This window comes from Hypomesus transpacificus, chromosome 20 (assembly GCF_021917145.1).
Source record: "Hypomesus transpacificus isolate Combined female chromosome 20, fHypTra1, whole genome shotgun sequence".
Lineage (NCBI taxonomy): Eukaryota > Metazoa > Chordata > Actinopteri > Osmeriformes > Osmeridae > Hypomesus > Hypomesus transpacificus.
Window position 1 is genome coordinate 3,911,109 of NC_061079.1, and position 21,402 is coordinate 3,932,510.

The 21,402-nt window shown below is 45.6% G+C and overlaps 3 protein-coding genes across 3 annotated transcripts; all 3 read right to left on the reverse strand.

Moving 5' to 3' along the window:
* Positions 1-600: 600 nt before the first annotated feature.
* On the reverse strand, positions 601-2,447 carry rab38c (RAB38c, member of RAS oncogene family). Its single transcript, XM_047043282.1, has 3 exons — positions 2,255-2,447; positions 1,507-1,775; positions 601-969 (listed from the first exon to the last, which is right to left on the reverse strand). Exons 1-3 carry the CDS (start codon positions 2,445-2,447, stop codon positions 808-810), a joined length of 624 nt encoding a protein of 207 aa, XP_046899238.1. The 3' UTR covers positions 601-807.
* A 1,172-nt stretch (positions 2,448-3,619) lies between these two features.
* On the reverse strand, positions 3,620-13,879 carry LOC124482779 (cationic amino acid transporter 3-like). The gene is made up of 12 exons (XM_047043281.1): positions 13,771-13,879; positions 9,362-9,816; positions 9,088-9,249; positions 8,705-8,894; positions 8,489-8,607; positions 8,168-8,390; positions 7,829-7,968; positions 7,451-7,553; positions 7,124-7,338; positions 6,826-6,992; positions 5,653-5,761; positions 3,620-5,506 (listed from the first exon to the last, which is right to left on the reverse strand). Exons 2-12 carry the CDS (start codon positions 9,726-9,728, stop codon positions 5,373-5,375), a joined length of 1,929 nt encoding a protein of 642 aa, XP_046899237.1. The 5' UTR covers positions 9,729-9,816; positions 13,771-13,879; the 3' UTR covers positions 3,620-5,372.
* Positions 13,880-17,663: 3,784 nt separating this feature from the next.
* LOC124482816 (sorting nexin-12) lies at positions 17,664-20,951 on the reverse strand. The gene is made up of 6 exons (XM_047043355.1): positions 20,524-20,951; positions 19,857-19,952; positions 19,497-19,621; positions 19,286-19,376; positions 19,074-19,084; positions 17,664-18,948 (listed from the first exon to the last, which is right to left on the reverse strand). Exons 1-5 carry the CDS (start codon positions 20,686-20,688, stop codon positions 19,079-19,081), a joined length of 483 nt encoding a protein of 160 aa, XP_046899311.1. The 5' UTR covers positions 20,689-20,951; the 3' UTR covers positions 17,664-18,948; positions 19,074-19,078.
* Positions 20,952-21,402: the final 451 nt, after the last annotated feature.

Genomic DNA, 21,402 nt, shown 5'->3' on the forward strand with positions numbered 1-21,402 from the left:
CATTCAAGATGTGGTCTGATTGGTTGTTCTTGTGTATAAAGAGAATTGTAATGCATTGTTCTTTGGATTCTTCATCTCCTGAGACCTTCTCCTCAGTTCTCCCTTGTCCTACTGTCCTACTCCTTGCTCACCTCTTGCTTTCTCTCCGATTTACAATGATCACAGTAGAGTGGGTAAGATTTAAAGCCTTCATTTTGTAACATGTTTGCCTTGTAATTGATTTCATTCATTTGCAATGTTATTAAATTTCATTTAACCGTACTTTGACCATTCTTGCTCTGCTTTAACCCATATTGTCAAATACCTGGAATTCTATTGGTTTTGGCATTAATGGTTCATGCCAATACTCTGTTCAGTTTCCCATCTTCCTTTAAACCATAGGGGAATTCGTTTTGGTAGCTTGGCCAATATTTAACCCCCTACACTACCCTCCCCAGTCTCTCTCTCCTACCCCAGTCCTACCCAGTATCTGTCTCTCTCTCCTCCCCCTGCCTTCCCCCACCCCTCTCCCTAACCTCCCCAGTCTCTCACTCTCCATCCCCAGTCCTTCCCAGTATCTCTCTCTCCTCCCCCTGCCCCATGCCCTTCCCCAGACCCTCTTCCTACCCTCCCCAGTCTCTCTGTGTCCCAGCCCACCTCGACACCTCCCCTGTATGAATACAGGATAAATAAAAAGTGTTGGGCAGTATCCAGTATCCTGACCACCCCAGATTCTACTGTATGAAGAGCAGAGATGCAGTCCAGGGTTGGGTGGAGCGGTGGGTCACAAGCAATGCCACTGGTCACTTCCTGGTTGTCACTAATTGGTCAGGTCTTGGCACAGGACAAGCAGCGGGCTCTCTCCTTGGTGGTGTTGTTGTGGCCAGGGAGGATCAGCAAATCAGGATCGTCCTTAGGGGCCGCTGTCTCCTCATTGGTCAGGATGTTTTCTACCAGGCACCTGGCTGCCACCTCGATGTTGGTGTTCTCCTGAGAGACCAAACACTTATACTTTATATACTTTATACTTATATTTGTAGTTATTTTATTCTACATACATGTCCTCTTAGTATTAGTTAGTATTAGTCAATTAGACTTTGCACCGTTTGTATAGTATAGTTAAACTTACACCACTTATTTAAGATTTACTCCTATATGTTGAATGTATGCACCCTCCTGCCAAAGTAAATTCCTTGTCTGTGCAAACTTTCATTAAAACCCTCTCTGATTCTGAACAAGAAGATTTACAAACACACCCTGTTTCAGGATGGAGGATCAATCCAGTGAATGCCTCACCGATGCAGGCGTGAATGTCATCGTTTTGCCTTCCCACCCAGGCCTTCTCATCTAGCAGGAACTTAGAGTGTGTTTCCTAGGCTGGGGCTTCTAACACCTGCCTGTGAACATTCCACAGGATCCTGCCCCTGACCTATCCCTCCAACTAACCCTGAACATCTGCGTGAGTGAGTGAGTGAGTGAGTGAGTGAGTGAGTGAGTGAGTGAGTGAGAGATCACTATCCATCCCACCTTGGCTGAGGTCGGGAACCAGCCTACAAAGCCGTTGTCACGGCAGAAGGCGTCCATCTTGGGCAGAGGGGTGAAGACCTGGTCAGACTTGTTAGCCAGTAGGACGGCTGGGACGGGTCTGCCGTGGGTCAGCGTGACCTTGGTGTCGAGGTCATCCTTCCACTTCAGGACGGCGTCAAAGGTGGACGCCCGCGTCACATCGAACACCACCAACGCCCCCAGCGCCTCTCGGTAATACACACGAGTCATGTTGCCGTAGCGCTCCTGGCCTGGGACAGACAGGCGGGCAGTCAGACAGGCAGGCAGGCCAAAGCAGACAGACAGGCACGCAGGCAGGCAGCAAGGAGACCAAGGGAGAGAGGAAAGGAGAGAGGAACACAAAGAGAGAGTGGGAGAGTGTTGGCAGTCTGTGACTAGTGAGCCCTCTCATGTGACTGATATAGTTGAGCCTTCAGAACCCCAGAACAGCATTCCTTTCCTGCACAATAAAACCATTTACTAGCTACAGTGGCATGGACACTACCTACCCTGAAGGTCGGTTATGGTTTTAACAGAATTACCACAAGTGTAGGATCCTCAATAGCTGGAATGAGAATGTTATTAAGAATATATAATGTAATCAAAATGTCCAACAACAATATTGTCTAAATACTAGTGTTAGAGCTATGATTTAATATAGGCTATAACCACATTTTACAGTGTGTATTTTTAAAGTCCACCTGTGCGAATGAAAAGCATATGTGCCTACCGGCAATATCCCAGAGCTGGAGGCGAATAACCGTTTCATTGTCCCATTGAAGTACTTTCAAAGCAAAATCTACGCCGATGGTGGCGCGATAGTGTTGAGAAAATATCTGATGAACGTATCGCTTTATTATCGAGGTTTTACCGACTCCAAGGTCCCCGATAACAAGAACTTTAAACAAATGTTCCTGCTGCATGACTTGACTATAGTCCAACTTCAGACACGTCTTCGTCTAGCGCTGCTTACTGTCTGGACTACAGTTACTGTTGACGGCTTTATTGATTAACATTCCGATTCATCCCCTCCGTGTCTCGCATTCTGTCACCGGTCTACAAGAATCTTGACCTGTTCACTCGTGATATCAACTCATTGCAAAAGGCCCAAAGCACAGTAATTGCTGGTCAGTTGCCAAGGATGAACTATTGAAACTTATAACCTCACGATAACTTGAAAGTTACGAGGCATCAGTATGTGCCCCCCTCCATCCTATGTTCATTCGTATTTTGGATCATCCTAGGCTGACGCACACTTGTCAACCACATTGGGACGCCTGCAGGGTGGATCCGCGCACATTTGTAAACATTAACATTAGACCTTATTAATAATATGTCTATACGATTCAGCTTAGAGGAGTACGTTTTGTTTTGTATCTTATCTTCACGGCGTCTGTTACACGGTGTTGGTCAGCTGCATCCATTAACTGTTGACTGATTTATACTGCCGTACGAAAGACAAGAACAAACATCTACTGTCTGATGATGATCATGAAGACCAGGGCTCTGTGGAGCTCCTATACTAAACTCTACCTTTCATTAGACTAGAGGTGGTCTACTAGTGCTGTAGCAGTCCAGAGTTGGTCTAGCCTGGAGGTCTACCAGAACCATGTTAACAGCAAACAAATGTAGCGTGCTTCACTCTGCGTTGTGTAATTTTGATTGAAGACACTGCCACAATTGTAGATCTGCTGGAAACGGTTTATTTCCCCCTGTACACGGAGAGTCAGTACAGTTAACTCTTGCGTGTACCTCGCTCCTGGCTCTGGGCCACTTAGCTGGAGGTCAGGTCAAAAAGAACAATAGAACTGCGAGAACACATTTACCGCGATGGGTCCAACCAAAAACACACATACCTCTTAGAAAAACACGTTTTTACATAGACGTAAACATGGATGTGTAAATATGTCTGGTAACCAACAATTCGATTTACATCTGTAATACACTTTTAAAAAGACACATTGAAATTTGACATCAAATGATCAACCTCCCCCTCCCAAGTTGACCTGATCCTTGTGTACAATCCAGTGTGTAATCTAAGGGAACAACATTCCACTGCTACACAAAGATGAAATAAAAACGAGGCAATTGAGAATTGAATTAGTAAATACTTTTATAAAACATTTTAAAAATACTACTCATTCATATACATGATGTCCATATTTACAGACAGCATATAAAACTGAGGACAAACATGAATGTGATGATTGTTAGCGTTGATGTAATAGCATGGTGGCTTGTCTTAGACACCGGTACACATGGAGCTGGGGACCCTGTATTAACCAGCAGCTGTTTTCAGTCACCAGAGACTCAAATGGCCAGTAGGAACATGCCATGTAGGCTCCCTGTCTGTCTACCCCATCTATCAGGAGTCAGATTAAACACCAAGAAGCACCGGCTTCCAGTAATCTACATACATCAGCATTTACACACACAGGTTAGATACAATCATCTAGCAATGAACAGAAACTGTACATCTATGGTAAAAACAGCACTACAGTCATAAGAAAAAGAAATACAAATAAAAACTATTTTAAAATATATAAATACAACCACCGACATGGTGTCTGAGCACAAATGTACATTTCATTTAGAGACCAACTTTTAGAGGTCATTCTTAGTTTAACCAATCAGCACGCTCATTTGGTCTAGCAGCATCAAGGGGCCAAACAGACCAATCGTTTGGTGATGCCATGGAAACGATTTTAAACAGAAACACCATGGAGACGACATTACACAGATGTACATCTATAAAGCACATTACAGTACTGAATTTAAAATGATTTGGAAGGCATGACATACAAAACACAAATTCCAAATTAAAGACAAAATAGACTGGTCTACAGAGTGGTGACTCCACAGGACTGAAGGTGCTGGGAGCTCAACAGACAAAGCTGCCAACAAGTTTCAATGGAAACTAAAAATGTTTGTGAAAAAGGTTAATTTTCACAGGAAAACTCCCAAACGAACAATTGATGCATGTCTAGACAGTAGCACTCACAACGCAATACCTTAGGGTTAGCTGTAGCCAAAGCCCTGACCTCAGGGCTAGGGTCGGAAACTTTTTGACGTTGAGCCATTTTCCATCTTAATCTTCTCTTAATGCTAGATTTTTTTTATTGTAGGAGAACTTCTCGCTGCAGATCAAAACATAATGGCAATCATAACCCGAACGCGTTCACTGAGATTGCATAAGTCAGTCTATTCTTTGTGTTGCTTTTGGCCATTTAAACATGATTCAAACACCACTTGATTCACTTGTTTTTGTTTATGTCTATACAGTCTAGGCTCCACTGGTAGAGTTGGATGGCACAAAAAAAAAAATCTTATTACCCGTTTACGCTTTTGCACAAAATCTTAAATTCTTAAAAGCCCATAATGCTCGTTGGACTTGCTATGGTTGAATCCCAAAACCCCATTTGCGACTATATTAGGTTTGATTTACTATACATTGTTTAACTAATCCTAAAATGTTGTTGGAGCCACATAAGTGGTCAAGGGTTGCCGACCCCTGCCCTATCCATAGCCCTAACCCCAGGGTTACCCCGCACTCGATGCGTTCTTTTCAAAACAGACAACCTGTCTTGTCACATTCGGTGAACATCATCAGGGACCAGGGGCACCTAAGACAGGGGTATCTAAAAATAACATGTTGAAGCCCCAAGCAAACCCAGACAGACACCACACTCACAGACATTTGGATGAATCAAGTCGAGGACCCGTTTGGAACCAGGAGCTCCCCCTCCTTCTAGGCCGGCCCCACCTCCCCTCAAACCTAACACTTCCAAAACATGCGCACGCACACTCCCATCCACACTCCCATACGCACAACTGATTCCGAACCCTTCTTAAGACCTGCCCCCCTCTGCATCACTGTCTTCAGCCGAGCCTGCCAGGTAGATAGGACTCTTATTCAGGGAGGGGGAGGAGCTGGATGCTGCACTGCTGTGTTGCAGACCATAGAAGAAGTAGATGAGGAATCCTGTAGGAGGACGGGGGGGGGGAAGAGAGTGTGTCAGTTGTGTGTGTGTTTTGGGGGAGAGTGTGTGTGCGCGCATGTTTTGGAAATGTGTGTACATGTTTTTGGAAGTATGCATGTGTGTGTGTGTGTGTGTGGAGGAGACTGACCTATGGCCATCCAGACAGAGAAGCGTATCCAGGTTCCCATGTCCAGCTGCATCATGAGGTACACGTTAACGAACACACTGAATACTGGCAGCCATGGCAACAGGGGCACCTGGAGGGGACAGTTACCATAGTTATAGCACACTGCTACAGTGTAGCGTAGTCAGTTATGTGGAAGAAATTGGGATTTCCCGTGTGCTTACATTATTCACTAATCAATAGAACTAGTCATTGGATACTAGTTAATATGTTCTCATGTAAGCTTGCTAAAATAAGAGTAGATAGTATCTATGTGTCAGGGTAAATAGATGTTCGGGGTCAGGAGAAAGTACTGGCTAAACGTCCCTTGTCATGATTACAAGGAGAGCTCCAACTATAAACTCTCTAGTCTGAGAGTTGTCATGTGTTGGGAGCAGTGAATCTCTTTCTCTGAGACTGTTGTTACGTCATTACTGCCTGACTGTCACTATGTATGTTTACATTCTTGTGCCCTATAAAAGATGGTCCTCCGGCCTTCAAAGCACAGAAAGACATGATTAAGACCTAAGCCTGGTGTTGTGTTGTCATTTATTGTCAGAGGTCTGGTTCTCTCCCAATCTGCAGATTGATAATACTTAGTGTAGTGCTGTGTAGGCTAGTGCAGTGTAGGCTAGTGCAGTGTAGGCTAGTGCAGTGTAGGCTAGTGCAGTGCAGGCTAGTGCAGTGCAGGCTAGTGCTGTGTAGGCTAGTGCTGTGTAGGCTAGTGCTGTGTAGAGGAGGCTAGTGTAGTGGATGCTAATGAAGTGGAGGCTAGTGTAGTGGAGGCTAGCGTAGTGCAGGGTAGTGAAGTGCAGGGGAGTGTAGGCTAGTGCAGTGTAGTGTAGGCTAGTGCAGTGCAGGGTAGCGAAGTGCAGGGTAGTGTAGGCTAGTGCAGTGTACTGGAGGAGGCTAGTGCAGTGTAGTGGAGGCTAGTGTAGTGGATGCTAATGTAGTGTAGGCTAGTGTAGTGGAGGTTAGTGTAGTAGAGGCTAGTGTAGTGCAGGCTAGTGTAATGCAGGGTAGTGTACTGTAGTGCAGGCTAGTGTAGTGGAGGTTAGTGTAGTGGAGGTTAGTGTAGTAGAGGCTAGTGTAGTAGAGGCTAGTGTAGTGGAGGCTAGTGGAGGCTTGTGTAGTGTAGGCTAGTGTAGTGTAATGTACCTTAAAGGTGAGGGCCTCCCTGCTCTGAGGCTGTCTCCAGATGATGATGACACACAGGCCACACAGCAGCACCAGAACCACACACACAGCCAGCCAAGCAGGCCGGGCCTCCACCAGCGCAGACAGCTGGTTTGCCAGAACCACACACAGAACCGTTATCAGGACCGCTAGGAGGAGACAGAACCAGGATTAGAACCTTGACTGCTAGGAGTCACTTCAGTTATTGTGTGCGTTTGTGTGACCAGCTGAATGTTTGTGAATTTGTGCAAGTGTGTGTGTGAATGTCTGTGTAACTTACAGATGACTGCTGTGGTGGCGTAGACAATGGTTCCAGAGGTCTGTGTGGGCGTGTTTCCACTCGGGAAAAACAACAAGCGAGGAGAGAAACTCTCCCTGACTGGCTGGTCCTCATACTCGTCACCACTGTCCCCGCCCGCCGCAACCTTCTCCCCGCCCACCAGCTCCACCAGCTTCTCTGTTTGGCTGGACGAGTTCAGGCTGCCTGGCTGGTACCTACACACACACACACACACACACACACAAACACAGTTCATTTAACTGTTGACTGGCTGGTAGACACACACACACCGTCTTTATCCATCATGCAGCACAGTTTGGGGGTTACCTGAGGATGAGGACACAGATGGCCACCAGAGAGTAGGCCAGGAGAGTCCCTATAGACATGAGGTCCACCAGAGCAGCCAGGTCAAACAGGAAGGCCATCAGAGCTGCAGAGACACACACATTTAATATCTGCACACACACACAGGTTTGTTTTTCCATCATGGTGGGGCCCGACCATTCACTCCCATTCAAAATCGCGTTAACCTATACCCGTAATATCATTCTAATTCAAACACTGATTCTAACACTCCCGGAAAAAAAGCATTTGAAGTTAAGGGTCCCAGGAAAAAATACTTGTGGTCAAGTATCATGTGGTCCCATACTAGGGTTGTTAAACAAGAGCACACACACACACACACACACACAGAATGCCACTCACCTGCCACGCAGCCAGAGACAATAGTAGCCATGAGGGGAGTCTTGGTGCGCTCGTTCATGCGAGACAGAACCCTGAACAGCAGTCCGTCCTCCGCCATCGCGTAGATGACTCTGGGCATGGGGAACATGGAGCCCAGCAGACTGCAGGGGACAGAGGCTGTTAGCATCACGACTGAGATGGGTGTAGTTTACAATGATGGGACGGGTGTAATAGAGCACTTCAATGCAGATCAAGAGGTCGCGGGTTCAAATCCCCCCCACCCCCCCCATCAGCTCAACGACTCAAAAGTAATGTGCCCATCCCCAGCAGCCTGGAGAGTGACTGGGCATGTGCGCTAACCTGGTGGAGAGGGCGCAGAGCGAGCCCACGGCCACGATGTAGCGGGCGGGGCTCCAGCCCACGTAGCTGAAGGCCTCGGGCAGGGGGCTCTGGGTGTTCAGCAGGTAGTAGGGCATCATCAGGGTCAGGGCGGCCGACACGCCGAAGTACGCGAAGAAGCAGATGAGCAGCGACGCCACAATGCCCACTGGGATGTCGCGCATGGGGTTCTTGGCCTCCTCGCCTGCCACACAACACCAGGCTTAGTCTGGCCAGTTGCCATGTTCAAAATGGTGGTGGCTATAGGAGCTACCAGTGGGTGCTATGCAGAATAGGACCTACTGGTGGTGGCTATGCAGTCGAAGCCCACAAAGGCGTAGAAGCAGGTGGCAGCTCCAGACAAGATGCCGCTGAGACCGAACGGAGCGAAGCCTCCTTCACCAAACACCTTCTCCACCGTCCTGGAGGAACACAAATCAGAGCACCGTTAGTCTGATTCTCTGGGTCTAACAGGTAGTTCTGTTGCTCTGGGTCTAACAAGTAGCTCTGGGGACTTACTCCTGTGATGGTGTTAATTCGTTGGTGCTGTTGGAGTAGGTGTGGAGGTAGTCCTCCAGGGTCAGGTTCCAGTTGGCGGAGTCTCCTTTAACAAACCCAGAGATGATGACGAACCCCAGGACCACCAGGTTCACGCCAGTGAAGATCTTGTTGACCAGCGCCGACTCGCTAACGCCAAATGCCAGCAGTCCTAGGAGAAGAATGGAGACAGCTTCCTCATCAGCATCATCCTGCATCCTGTTTTTAATCAATGATGTCTCTGGACGTCACCCTAATGTCATAATAACATTCTCCATTCCTCAGGGTCAAGGGGTGGGGTAGGGTTGAGGGGTGGTGTTGGGAGTCAGGGATAGGGTTAGGGTCAAGGGTTAGGGTTCTCTCACCAGTGAGAAGCAGCACCAGGACCAGGGCAAAAATGTCGGGGTACTCTGCTAGAACCTGGCCAGGAACCTTCATGGCCATGGAAGCTTGGAAAAACCCCGAGATCTTCTGTTCCACCAGGTTGTCGAAGGTGGAGCTCCACGCTCGGGCCACACTGGCCGTTCCTGCGGGCCCAGACAGGAAGGGTCACGACCCAGACAGAACTTCAAAAACGTAAACAAATCCCTCACGTCCCTCCGCCACGAAGCAAAGCTATAGACCAGCCAGGCTACCCACCGATGACGTAGGAGAGGATGAGGTTCCAGCCCGTGATGAAGGCCCAGATCTCTCCCACCGTCACGTAGCTGTAGAGGTACGCCGAGCCCGTCTTGGGCACGCGGGCGCCAAACTCAGCGTAGCACAGTCCCGCCAGCATGGAGGACAGTGCGGCGATGAGGAAGCACAGCACGATAGCCGGCCCCGCCTTCTCGCGCGCCACCTCCCCCGCCAGCACGTACACCCCCGCCCCCAGCGTGGAGCCCACGCCCAGAGCCACCAGGTCCAGCGTGGACAGGCAGCGAGCGAATCGGGTCTCCTCTCCAGAGAAGTCCAGCACTCGGCGGCGCAGCAGAGCGTGGCCCAGGGACGCTATCTTGTCGGCCATGATGGAGACTGCGGGTTGTGTGGCTCGGCGTGTGAGGTGGAGGCAGGTAGGAGAGGAGCTGCACAGATCTCTGGTCGCGTCACGGGAGCTTATGAGGAGAAACACACAAGGGTGGTTTTAGTGTGTGGGTGTGTGTGAGTTAGTGTGCATGTGTGTGAGCTAGTGTAAGTGTGTGTGCATTGTGTCTGTTAATCACTGCATCTTATAACAAGTCTAGGCCATGGCACTGTATGGCTCTGGTTCCGGTTGAGATATTCCCATGACTCCATATGTTGCTGGTAATGTCAGACCTGTAATCCTGATCTCCTTATGACTCCACACACACTGCCAACCAGAACATTCCTCTACGGCACAGCTAAGTTAGCCCTTCTAAAAGCGACATGACTACATATCCCTGCCTGCTGTGGAACCACATCCCCCAGCTTGTTTCAGAACTACATCTCCCTGCCTGCTCCGGGAGGGAGTCAACTACATCTACTAGCGTTGCAGGATGAGGGGGTGTTAAAGGACTATTCAGTTTATAAACACGAAATGCCAAACCTTGCTTTTAGTGACAACTGCAGCTCTGCATCTGAGCAACTAGGTCAAAGGATTGGGGGCAGGAAGGCCTCAGGAAGTGGTCTTATGGGTTAGGGTTAACGGTTTTATGCCAAGAAGACGTGGTTATGTGCCAACACCTACTTTATGGTATTTAGGTCCCCATTAGTTCATTTTGTGGTACTTAACAACACAAAACACTTGCTTCACAGCCTCATTTATCACCCAGAGCAGTGTACGTGAATATTTCCAGTCCTAAGAGGATAATCAGCCAGGCTAACCTGCTTACTGCCTGGTGCTCTCTGACGCCTCTGCACAGAGCGTGCCGTTTTGGCTGTCACTCATCCTCAACAACAACAACAACAACAACAATAACCACAACTCTACTCTGTGGCAAGTCCTGTCTCTTAAGGTGGAGTTTCGAAAGCCGCTTAAACATGTCACATGGTCACATGTCTGGGAATGGTTTTGGCTACGCCAACGACCCTTCGAAGAACTGACTCATCTGTTTGCGGACTACCAATAGCCTCTCAAGTGGAAGGTGTGACCCCACTGCTCTTCAGCATGGCTTATGGCTGTCGCAGGCTCAAATGTAGCCTACGTTGCTTTGGATAAAAGTGTCTACTAAATGAATGTACATTTCATTTGGCATTCATTTAGCAAATGAATGTTAATTTCATTTAGCACACCAAAACAGCACAGAGATCTGAAGCTAGACTAAGGGACTGAACTACTTTTATCATAGTGACACATTACATTCATGCCTTGGTATAGTCTGGACATGACTTATATCCAGGACAATGCTGAACACAGCACCGCTCACACTGCCTCCCCAGAACATAGAACTGTGTGTAGCAATGCAGTAGTTGTGTTCCTTATCTGACAAGGTGAAATGAGTGTCTACCATCTGAAATGCACGTAGCTAACGTCAAATTGATCCAGTTAATCACACCATAGCGATTTCACAATGTTGGCAGGGTTCACACACACTAAGCTAGCTGCATTTGCATGGATAGCAAACAAACCGATGGAGGGTGTTGTCAAAAGATGGAAACTTTGCTATCGTCAATTTAATCCAAGATCAGCACGGATATTGTAATTCTTCTAAATCGATTTGCCATATCGATACTGAACAGAACTATACTATATGTTACCATTTTCATAATTATCTTAAATGGTCTTGTTGCAAAAGCTAAATCGTCTCTAGGTACTTTGAAGCACCTGTGTGCCGATCTGGAGTAGCTAAACTGGCGATAGCAAAGATGATGGCAAATACCACACAAACGGAATTGGGGCTCGCTAGCTCTGCAAATTAAGCTTTTCTGGGAAGCCAATGCAATCCGTTTTACCTTTCCTAACCGTCTAGATACCTGGTAGATTGAAGCCTATTCTAGAAGAATGGTAATAAATGATAGAAGCCCATCTCCTACTGTAAATAACTTGCACATTGTGTGTGCAGCCAGCATGGTAGAAAAATTGCAGAAAAAAGAAAGACGTACATTAGAGCATTTCAGGACACCAAAACGCAAAGAAAGAACCCTAGTGGCCTAATCTCAAAAACAAGTTGATAAAATGTTCATAAAAATTATGTGAAATGTGGTAATTGAATGTTTCATAATGATGCCATTAGGCAGAGGAGGCACCAGATGAAAAACAGACAATAGAGCTGCAGGTAGGCAGGAACAGACTGGCAGAGACAGGGGGTCTCAGGTAAGTTTGTTGAGTCTCTTGTTTGGCAACATGACGGGTTCTCTTCTTTAGACTTGTAAAATAGGGAATAATAATTGGACAATGCCCACATGGGGGTATCCATGGGGGTTGACACGTCAATAGAAATGGTTTCACAATTTTCCCAGACTTAATGATGGTTCAATTGAGATTATTTTTAGATGAGACTGCACCATGCCCATTGTAATTACATAAACTGCACCCATACAGTGTACAGTACATACTCGCCTTTCTTGGTATTGCAGGTTGTCAATACTATACACCTACATTCATACTTAACTGATAAGAAACACAACTATAACTACATTTGAACAAGTTGAGACAACCCTTCAGTTACTAACTATAAATTATCCAGGAGTATTAATTATGGTTCCTCAATATACCTTCAACATATTACAATGTAGGCTGTGTTACAGCAATCATTTTGGTGTCCCCCTCAGAAATTGCTCTTGAGAAAATGTCATAATTGTCCCCCCCGAAGTTAATAACAGATTTTCGCCACTGGGCTTTGTGCTGCCTCCCCAAAATGTAGGCCTAGTGCTGCCTCCTCCCAGAACACAGCACTGCCCGCACCACCTCCCAGAACACAGAATTCCTGGAAGTGAGGTCCGCTCCCACAGGGATCAAGAGGCTGGGTGGGATTAGAACACAGGAGATGCTGGAGGAACCTGACCTTCACACAGATGGGGTGGGGGGAGTGTGGGAAAGACTAAATAGGCCACTGAACCAAAGAGGGGGGGGGGGGGGGGTTGCATGGGAGATACCAACTGCCAGACAGAGAAGTACTGATATTGTGGGCAGAGTATGAAAGAGAAGGCTGGAGAAAGAGATGTGAAGGGAGTGAGGGAGAGAAAGAGATGGGGAGAGGGAGAGAGAACTGAACCTAGTTCCACCCTAGCAGCAGGTGGCTTCATCTCATGCTTCAAAGACAATAGCAGTCCTGCTGTGAGGAGTTTTGGAACAGTGTTTCCTAAGCACAGGGTGTGAGTGCTGGGAGTGAACACAGCGACCATAACTTTCACCCCTCAATGATATCCATTCCCTGCCCACAGTTACAAAGCCCCACATCCCTAAAACTGCCAAATATCCTTTCATCTCCCGCGTCCTGCCATGCCCTCTAGGAAGAATATGGAAGCTCCGTTCTTGCCGGCTAGATCAACGCCCAATCTTATGCTCACGGAACTAAGTCACATAAAGAGCTACACTTGATAGCACTCCACAAAACACACTAGATGCCGGCTAATATGGTCCTTGCTGGTTTCTTGGCAACGCGGAGGGCAGGGACCACAACCCAAAAGTACAACTACATTCTTTTTTATGTAAAAAAAAAAAATGTGTACACATCTTACGTGATCAGCAACACCATGCATGCACAGTTTCAAGCAACACAGCTTACCCGCCTAGTGTGTGTGCGGCTAGTTAGAAATTGCTAGCACAAGCCTGGCTAGGAAATAGCGCACGGAACCAACAAAACTGATCGGATAATTAGAGCCATGTCAGTATATGATGCTTTCCTGAATTAAGAAAATAATGCTTTTAAACTTATTTGTAATGATGGAGAAATGCATGGATATGCTTGCCTGGCAAACTTCGCCAGCATGACAACACATGCGGCTGGGATTGCATCAGAATGGATGAGCCGGTTTTGTTGAATGTCAAGCTAAAACTGCACTGTTGTAATCTATCCCGGTATAATAACGAGACTATGTGTAATGGTGGATGTCTTCACAAACAAATGCATAGTTTTATGAGTAAATCTATTGTAATTTGACATTACCTTGCTCAGATCTACCGTCGAGAGAGATGCTTCTGCTTGCTCTGTGTTCAGCTCCTTTCTGATGAAACTCTGGACGCTTGTGAGTGGAGTGTGTAGTAGACTGACTAGTAGGGCGGGCAATATGACGCGTGTGTAGTATAAACAATCCGAGCGAGTGCAGTGGCATCAAAGAGGGTGGAGCAAACGAATGACTATCCATTCATGAAACCCACTACTACTAATTTTGAACCAAACAGAATATCCCTCATTATATTGAAATTAATGAGATCAAGTTCTATCTTCAGCATGAAACCATCGTGTATGTCGCTACTCTCCCAGTAAAGAGATAATACGACTTGGACATCCCCATTGGTGGACTCAGGATGACGACCAGCTGTCCCCTAGAGAAACCAATTTTCCGGCGCTGGCCAATCTGGCTATTGTCCCTGCTCATTGACAGTCACACTAACTTTGAGTTATTCTTTCCATTCCTGTCCACTCCGCCAACCCTAACCCCGTCTGCTTCATCAACTTCAACAAACTGCGTGTCTCTGCAAATTAAACAAGCGTAACATTTGACCCTGCGGCCCCAGACTCACATTTTGCCGCAAACCAAACATAGCTAATCCTCCTCCCAGCCATCCAGACGCTTCCCTGCAGCTAAACCCAACCCTTGCTCTAACACTAGCCATACCACAATCCTGGACTAGCCCCAGCTATATAGCCCTGGCTCCCTCGTCAACCCTAGCCCTATCACAACTCTAGCTGTAACCCCAACCCTAGCTAACTCCAACTGTAGCCCTACCACAACTTTAGCTCTAACCCCAAACCTGCTCCTTTCCCCAACCATAGCCCAAATTCTAACCCATAACCTTGCCCTATCACAACCGTAATCCTAGCACTAACTTTAAACTCCTATACCAGCCAACCCAGCATGTTTTTTCACATCCAGGTGTAAGGCAAGTCAATAAAGCCCACATCAGAAGCTATGGAAGCAAATCGTGACCAAAATTCAAATGAAAATGCATTTCCAGAAATGCATTTTCATTTTAAGAATGTGGCTGCATTATTTGACTCATAAATCAAATTAGTATTCAATCATCCTATTTGCATTTTCATTTTCTTCTTTAAGACTGCTCATTCTTTCCCTTAATTAAAATAAAAACGAAAAAGACATTTGAAATTTAATTTTCAAAATAAGCCCCAGCAAATAGATACCAAAATTCAATTTGAAATGTAAAATTTGAAAATGAAAATGCATTTCCAGAAAAGCATTTTCATTTTAAGAACGTGGCTGCAAAATCGTGACCACATTTCAAATTCAAATGCATTTCCAGAATTGCATTTTCATTTTCAAGAACGTGGCTGCAAAATCGTGACCACAATTCAAATTCAAATGTATTTCCAGAAATGCATTTTCAATTTAAGAATGTGGCTGCATTATTTGACTCATAAATCAAATTAGTACTGATTAGTACTGAGCGGACATTGCATTTTCATTTTCATGTTCTGCCCGCAAAGAACTGCCCATAATTCGAAAACGAAAATGCATTCTGAGCGGCGCAGTAGAGTGACGTCAGTAGCCGCTCTTCTTCAGCTCCCTGCTGACCGAGCTACCCATCTTGTTCGGTAGGGGGCGGTGTGCACATACGCATTGCATTACATGACAAATGTGCCGGGAAATTGATTGAATTGCCGGGTCTTTAGAGGACGCATCACAGATCATGGCGCTCCCTCAAATTGTGCAGACACTGATAGAATTAGCTGAGCTGGTAGAAACTAATAATATATCTGAGTCTGATGCCCGTGACCGAGTAGAACAAGTCACAGAGAGCTTGGCTGCATACTCTGCCGTCACAGACGTACACATTAATGAGGTTGCCATAGTAAACCTCTCTTCAGTCCTGGAACGGCTGGATGCTGTGGAGCCTCAAATGGGACGGGGACGACCAACCATCCACATCCCGTTCGAGTCCATCGAAAACTATTTATTATGCCATGTAATGCAATGCGTATGTGCACACCGCCCCCTACCGAACAAGATGGGTAGCTCGGTCAGCAGGGAGCTGAAGAAGAGCGGCTACTGACGTCACTCAACTGCGCCGCTCAGAATGCATTTTCGTTTTCGAATTATGGGCAGTTTGCGGGCAGAACATGAAAATGAAAATGCAATGTCCGCTCAGTACTAATCAGTACTAATTTGATTTATGAGTCAAATAATGCAGCCACATTCTTAAAATGAAAATGCATTTCTGGAAATACATTTGAATTTGAATTGTGGTCACAATTTTGCAGCCACGTTCTTAAAATGAAAATGCATTTCTGAAAATGCATTTGAATTTGAATTGTGGTCACGATTTTGCAGCCACGTTCTTGAAAATGAAAATGCATTTCTGGAAATGCATTTGAATTTGAATTGTGGTCACGATTTTGCAGCCACGTTCTTGAAAATGAAAATGCATTTCTGGAAATGCATTTGAATTTGAATTGTGGTCACGATTTTGCAGCCACGTTCTTAAAATGAAAATGCATTTCTGGAAATGCATTTTCATTTTCAAATTTTACATTTCAAATTGAATTTTGGTATCTATTTGCTGGGGCATATTTTGAAAATTAAATTTCAAATGTCTTTTTCGTTTTCATTTTAATTAAGGGAAAGAATGAGCAGTCTTAAAGAAGAAAATGAAAATGCAAATAGGATGATTGAATACTAATTTGATTTATGAGTCAAATAATGCAGCCACATTCTTAAAATGAAAATGCATTTCTGGAAATGCATTTTCATTTGAATTTTGGTCACGATTTGCTTCCATAAGAAGCAGGCTATTCTAAGGTGTGTTTAATCCATTTGACCACACCTCCCTCACCTTTGTAATCCTGCCACTTTTCCGTCAGCTACAAACAGACAGATTAAAGGGAAACTGAGAATAATGTCCAGAACCAATCCCTGTCAACTGGCTTGCATATTGTATAAAGCCATTTTGAGTCATCTGGCTTACAAATGAGGACAGTGAAGTGACAATAGCAAGTCTACCCACTTGACATATGTGGGGAAAAATTCTTACCTGATACCAGTGTGACACAAACACACCAGGGTCTTTACCTAGTTGTGTAATGCAATAATTTTTCCAGCATAATCTGTGGGTACTTTTGAAATGTGAGAAAGGAGAATACAAAGGAATAATTGAAGTCAGCTGGAGCTGTGAGGACTTCCCCTACTCTGCCAACTCTTCACATCTAAAGTCAGCTGAACAGCACAAGATAATATTCAGACCTGATCAAGTGTGATACATTTATCTTGTGTGGATGTTTTTCATACCTGATATACCGTATCTGGTGTAGATATTCATACCTGATATAATAAATATATATAGTGTTGGTAATATTCATACCTGCTAAAACTATAAAACATTTATCTAGTGTAGATTAGATTCATACCTGACACAATCACTTTATTTTGTGTAGATATACGTTCTTGGGGCGTAGCCACATGTCCCCCCACCATGTTTATGATTGCTTACAATAAAAAATTAAGGAGTTGTGATATATAGAAGCATTTGACTTGCCCCCTTATTTTAAAATGGGACCCGCAGAAAAAAAAAAAAATCTGTCTACACCCCCAATTCATACCTGTTTTAATCCATCTAGCTGTATATGAAATTCATACCTGATGTAGCAAATCTACTTCAGATCATATTCATACCTGATTGATCAAATATACTTCTGTCTAAATGTGTCTGATATAACATGGAGAAAAGACAGCCAGACCGAGGGCAGATATTGTGGGCAGAAAGGCTGCACTGAGCTTGAGCAGAAACAGATATTGTGGGCAGAGAGGCTGCACTGAGCGTGAGCAGAAACAGATACTGTGGGCAGAGAGGCTGCACTGAGCGTGAGCAGAAACAGGCGAGGACAACAGGAAGAGGGGCTTTATTGATGGGCCAAACAGCAAGGCTACATGTTAGTGCTGTTTTGACATTAAAACACATCAATCACAAAAAGGATGAACAAGCCTTGTCTCAGACCAACCAACACGATGCGGAATGCACCTTAAAGGATGACACAGTGTTTCACAGTGTTAGATATGACCAGTTTACCTGACGTTGCATTCCCTAACACAGAAGGGCCGGCAGGCCTGAGCAAGACCACCAGAGTTAATAATCAAAGTAACCATAATACATAATAGTACTATAAAAGCATGTTTGGATAGATTTTTCTGCAGCGGCCGATGCACAGTAAAGTGGGAATGTAATTTACAGCTGTTCTCAATGGTGCTACATGTTGCTGGATCTCAGCATCGAGGGGAATTATACAATATAATTGTTTTTGTCTGAATACAAACAGGGAATATACTTTACAATGATCAGAGTAAAAAAAATAAGAGGGAAAAAAACAAACATTGATGGATTATCATCAATTATTATCGAAAGAAAAATGCAGAGGAGGATGAACGTGAGTAGTGTGTCCAGCCTCAGGATGACACTCCAGACTTGCAGGTGCCTGGAGGAACAAGAGGGAGGCGGGGGCCTCCAGACGCAATCGCAGGAGGAGACATGGCCTGTACCAAAATACCAAATGCCAAATGATAGGAGAAATGCTGGGGATAGAAGGTATCCCTTACATGTCTGTTTGCGAGTCAGTCATCAGGCCTCAGACTGAGCCCAGTGTCTAACCCTCAGCTAGCTCAGCCAGGCCCCAACATTTGTTAGCTCTGCTACACCCCAACACCAGCTAGACCGCAACACCAGCTAGCTCAGTTAGACCGCGACACCAGCTAGCTCAGTTAGACCGCAACACCATCTAGCTAAGCTATACCTTAACACCAGCTAGACCCCAACATCAGCTAGCTCAACTAGATGCCCACACCAGCTAGCTCCAACATCAGCCAGCTCAACTAGGCCCCAACATCACTTAGTAATACTGGGGCTAGACGCACACCTGGGACTACCTGGAACTGGGGCCACACCTGGAACTAGAGGCACATCTGGGACTACCTAGGACTGGGGGCACACCTGAGACTACCTGGGGCACACCTGGGGCTTAAAGAGTGACTGTGAAACAGAAAGATAGAGACAAGGAAAGACAAAAGTAGAAACAAGTGGAGTGGGAGCTGGTAGCATCTGTGTCAGGACATGTTGGGACCGCGGGCTGCTTCTGGTCAGTTCCACCACTACACACCTTTCCTCTGGACCTCAGCATCTGCAGACAGAACAGCACAGGCCCTTGTCAGACCCTCACTCATCTGGGCAGACAGGCACACAGACTTAGTCTCTCAAAAAGTAATAAATGCAAGGCAATAATGTCAAAAATGAAAACAAACTTACTTCATTCAAACCTACAAGAGAAAGAACAAATAATCAGCTCAAAGCACGGTAAAATAGTTCAACATCAAATCCAAATAACAGTACACACCTTTACAGTATACTTTCCTTTCTGCCATCTTACTTTATTCATATAAGATAAATCAGAATGTACTGTGGTTATGACCTTGTTGTAATCCCCCCCCCACCCTCCTTCTCTCCCCCTAAAGCCGTACTTTTCCAGAAATGTAGTTGCGGTCGATGCTCTCGTCCTGCAGGAACATGTGAAGACAGCGCTCATTCTGGGCCAGAGGGTGACCTGCAATTCTGAAACACACACAGACATGGCTAGCACCTCTGCTTCTGGGCTGGGTTACACGGCTGGGTTGTAGGGCAGGGTAATGCTGGGTTACAGGGCTGACTGCTCTAGCCTGTGTCCATAGGCACCTGTTGATGAACTGCTCCAGACCGAGCCGTCGCTCCTCGATGAAGGACTCCTCGAAGATGCCCTCATCCCCCCGGAAAGGCAACTGCCTCTTCAGGGCCTTGCCAGGCAGCGGGGGCACTACAATCTGAACACACAACATGCTTAATACATAACTACTGTCTGAACACACAACAATTTGAACACACACAACTGCATAGCTCACTCAGTTCAGAATCAAGTTTACTTCAAAGTAGGTTTACACATACAAGTAATTTGCTGTGGTCTGATGGTGCATTACAAATAACATATAGTGAAAACAATAAACAATGAGCGATAACATTAAAATTGTCTTCAGGACGTTGCCTATGCTAGCCTCTTACCTTGCTGTCTCGTTCCAACTCATTCTTCAACCACTCGAAGTCACTGTACCTCCTCCGGACGCACGAGTCCTTCAGTTTGAAGATGGGAAGGTTTGTCTGAAAGCAATTAAGAAACAAGAAAACATCAATGTACAGAAACTATGATTGTAAACGTTCCTGTTCATACAAGCATCACGGTGGCATTGGCAAATAATAGCCAGGCAACTAGCAGTTACTGTACGTCACGAATAATCGGTACCTAGAGCTACAGTGTACACTTTTGGGGCACCTAAAACTCAATTCCCCACGAGATACTCCTAGTTAAATTCAGACGAGGCAGCTCAACTAGCAAGCCTGCGCTGCTGTCATCATCAACACATCTAACAACACAGTTGTAGCAAAATGGGCCTTATTTAAAATGTCTTGGAACATTTGAATGGCTAACTAGCTAGCACTTCCCTTTGACGAGCCCATGTATTATTGGAGTATACTAGCACTAACTAGCTGCAGTGCTTGCAGAGCTAGTTAGAAATCACAGATTGTTTTCAACGAGCTACAAGTTACTCATTGGCCTTACTAACTAGGCTTGTTTTAGTTGACTTGATGATGTGACGGCCAATGACACCCCTTAGTCGGCTATGCAGCTAGTACACTACTGTAGCTAAGTGCTAAGTAGTTGGCCACCTACCCGCATACGAACTTCGTAAGTTGTGAAACGGTTCCGCCCAACTCCAATAGTTTGTGGGTCATAAACGTCAATTTCCAGAAAATTGCTTGGGGGACCGTAAGCATCTGTTAGATCCTGGGGCTTGGAGTTCAACCGACGAGTATCCGCCACCGTTGGTTCTGACATGTTCGGTGTCGGACAGCCAGCAGCGAGTTAGCTACTAGACTGACTAACGTTTGACCGCTAGACTAATTAATACTTAGATAGAATAATAGCTATTATCTTCCCAGACATCAATTTAGCGTGATGGCTGGACGAATGAAGTTAGCAGTAGCATCTATACCAGGCGGGCACCGTCACCCTGCCCCTCTTGCGTTGGCACTAATAATACCCACTGTCACTAGCTAGTTAGCTAGCTAGCACAGACCAGCAGCTAGCTTCACGGCGCCGTACGGGTTGCCATGTATTTTCAATTTTAGGCACTATCCCCCCATCGAGGGGGTTGAAACCACATTTATGGTGATGGCCTTGTTGATGTAATGGGTTAATTTGTTGTTGAATAATAGGTGCACCTATAATCCTTGACTTGGATGATACAGAGATTCCAAAGAATCCAAACATCCATTTCTGTGAATTATAAAATTATGATTTCGAAGAGGTCAACGGACTGCCAGACACTTACACACAACACCATACACATAGACCTGTGAAATTCGATTTGCTAGCTTTCGGTGCAGTTTATGAATTTGGATATGTAGTTGCTGCTTGAGTCAGAGAAGGGAACCTTTATAGAACCAGAGATCGTGCAAGGTAGAGAGGAAGCGGTGACTCGACACCGCTTACTCAATATTACAGCCAGACCAAATCAACCATACATACTCCAGCCTTCTGATACGGAAA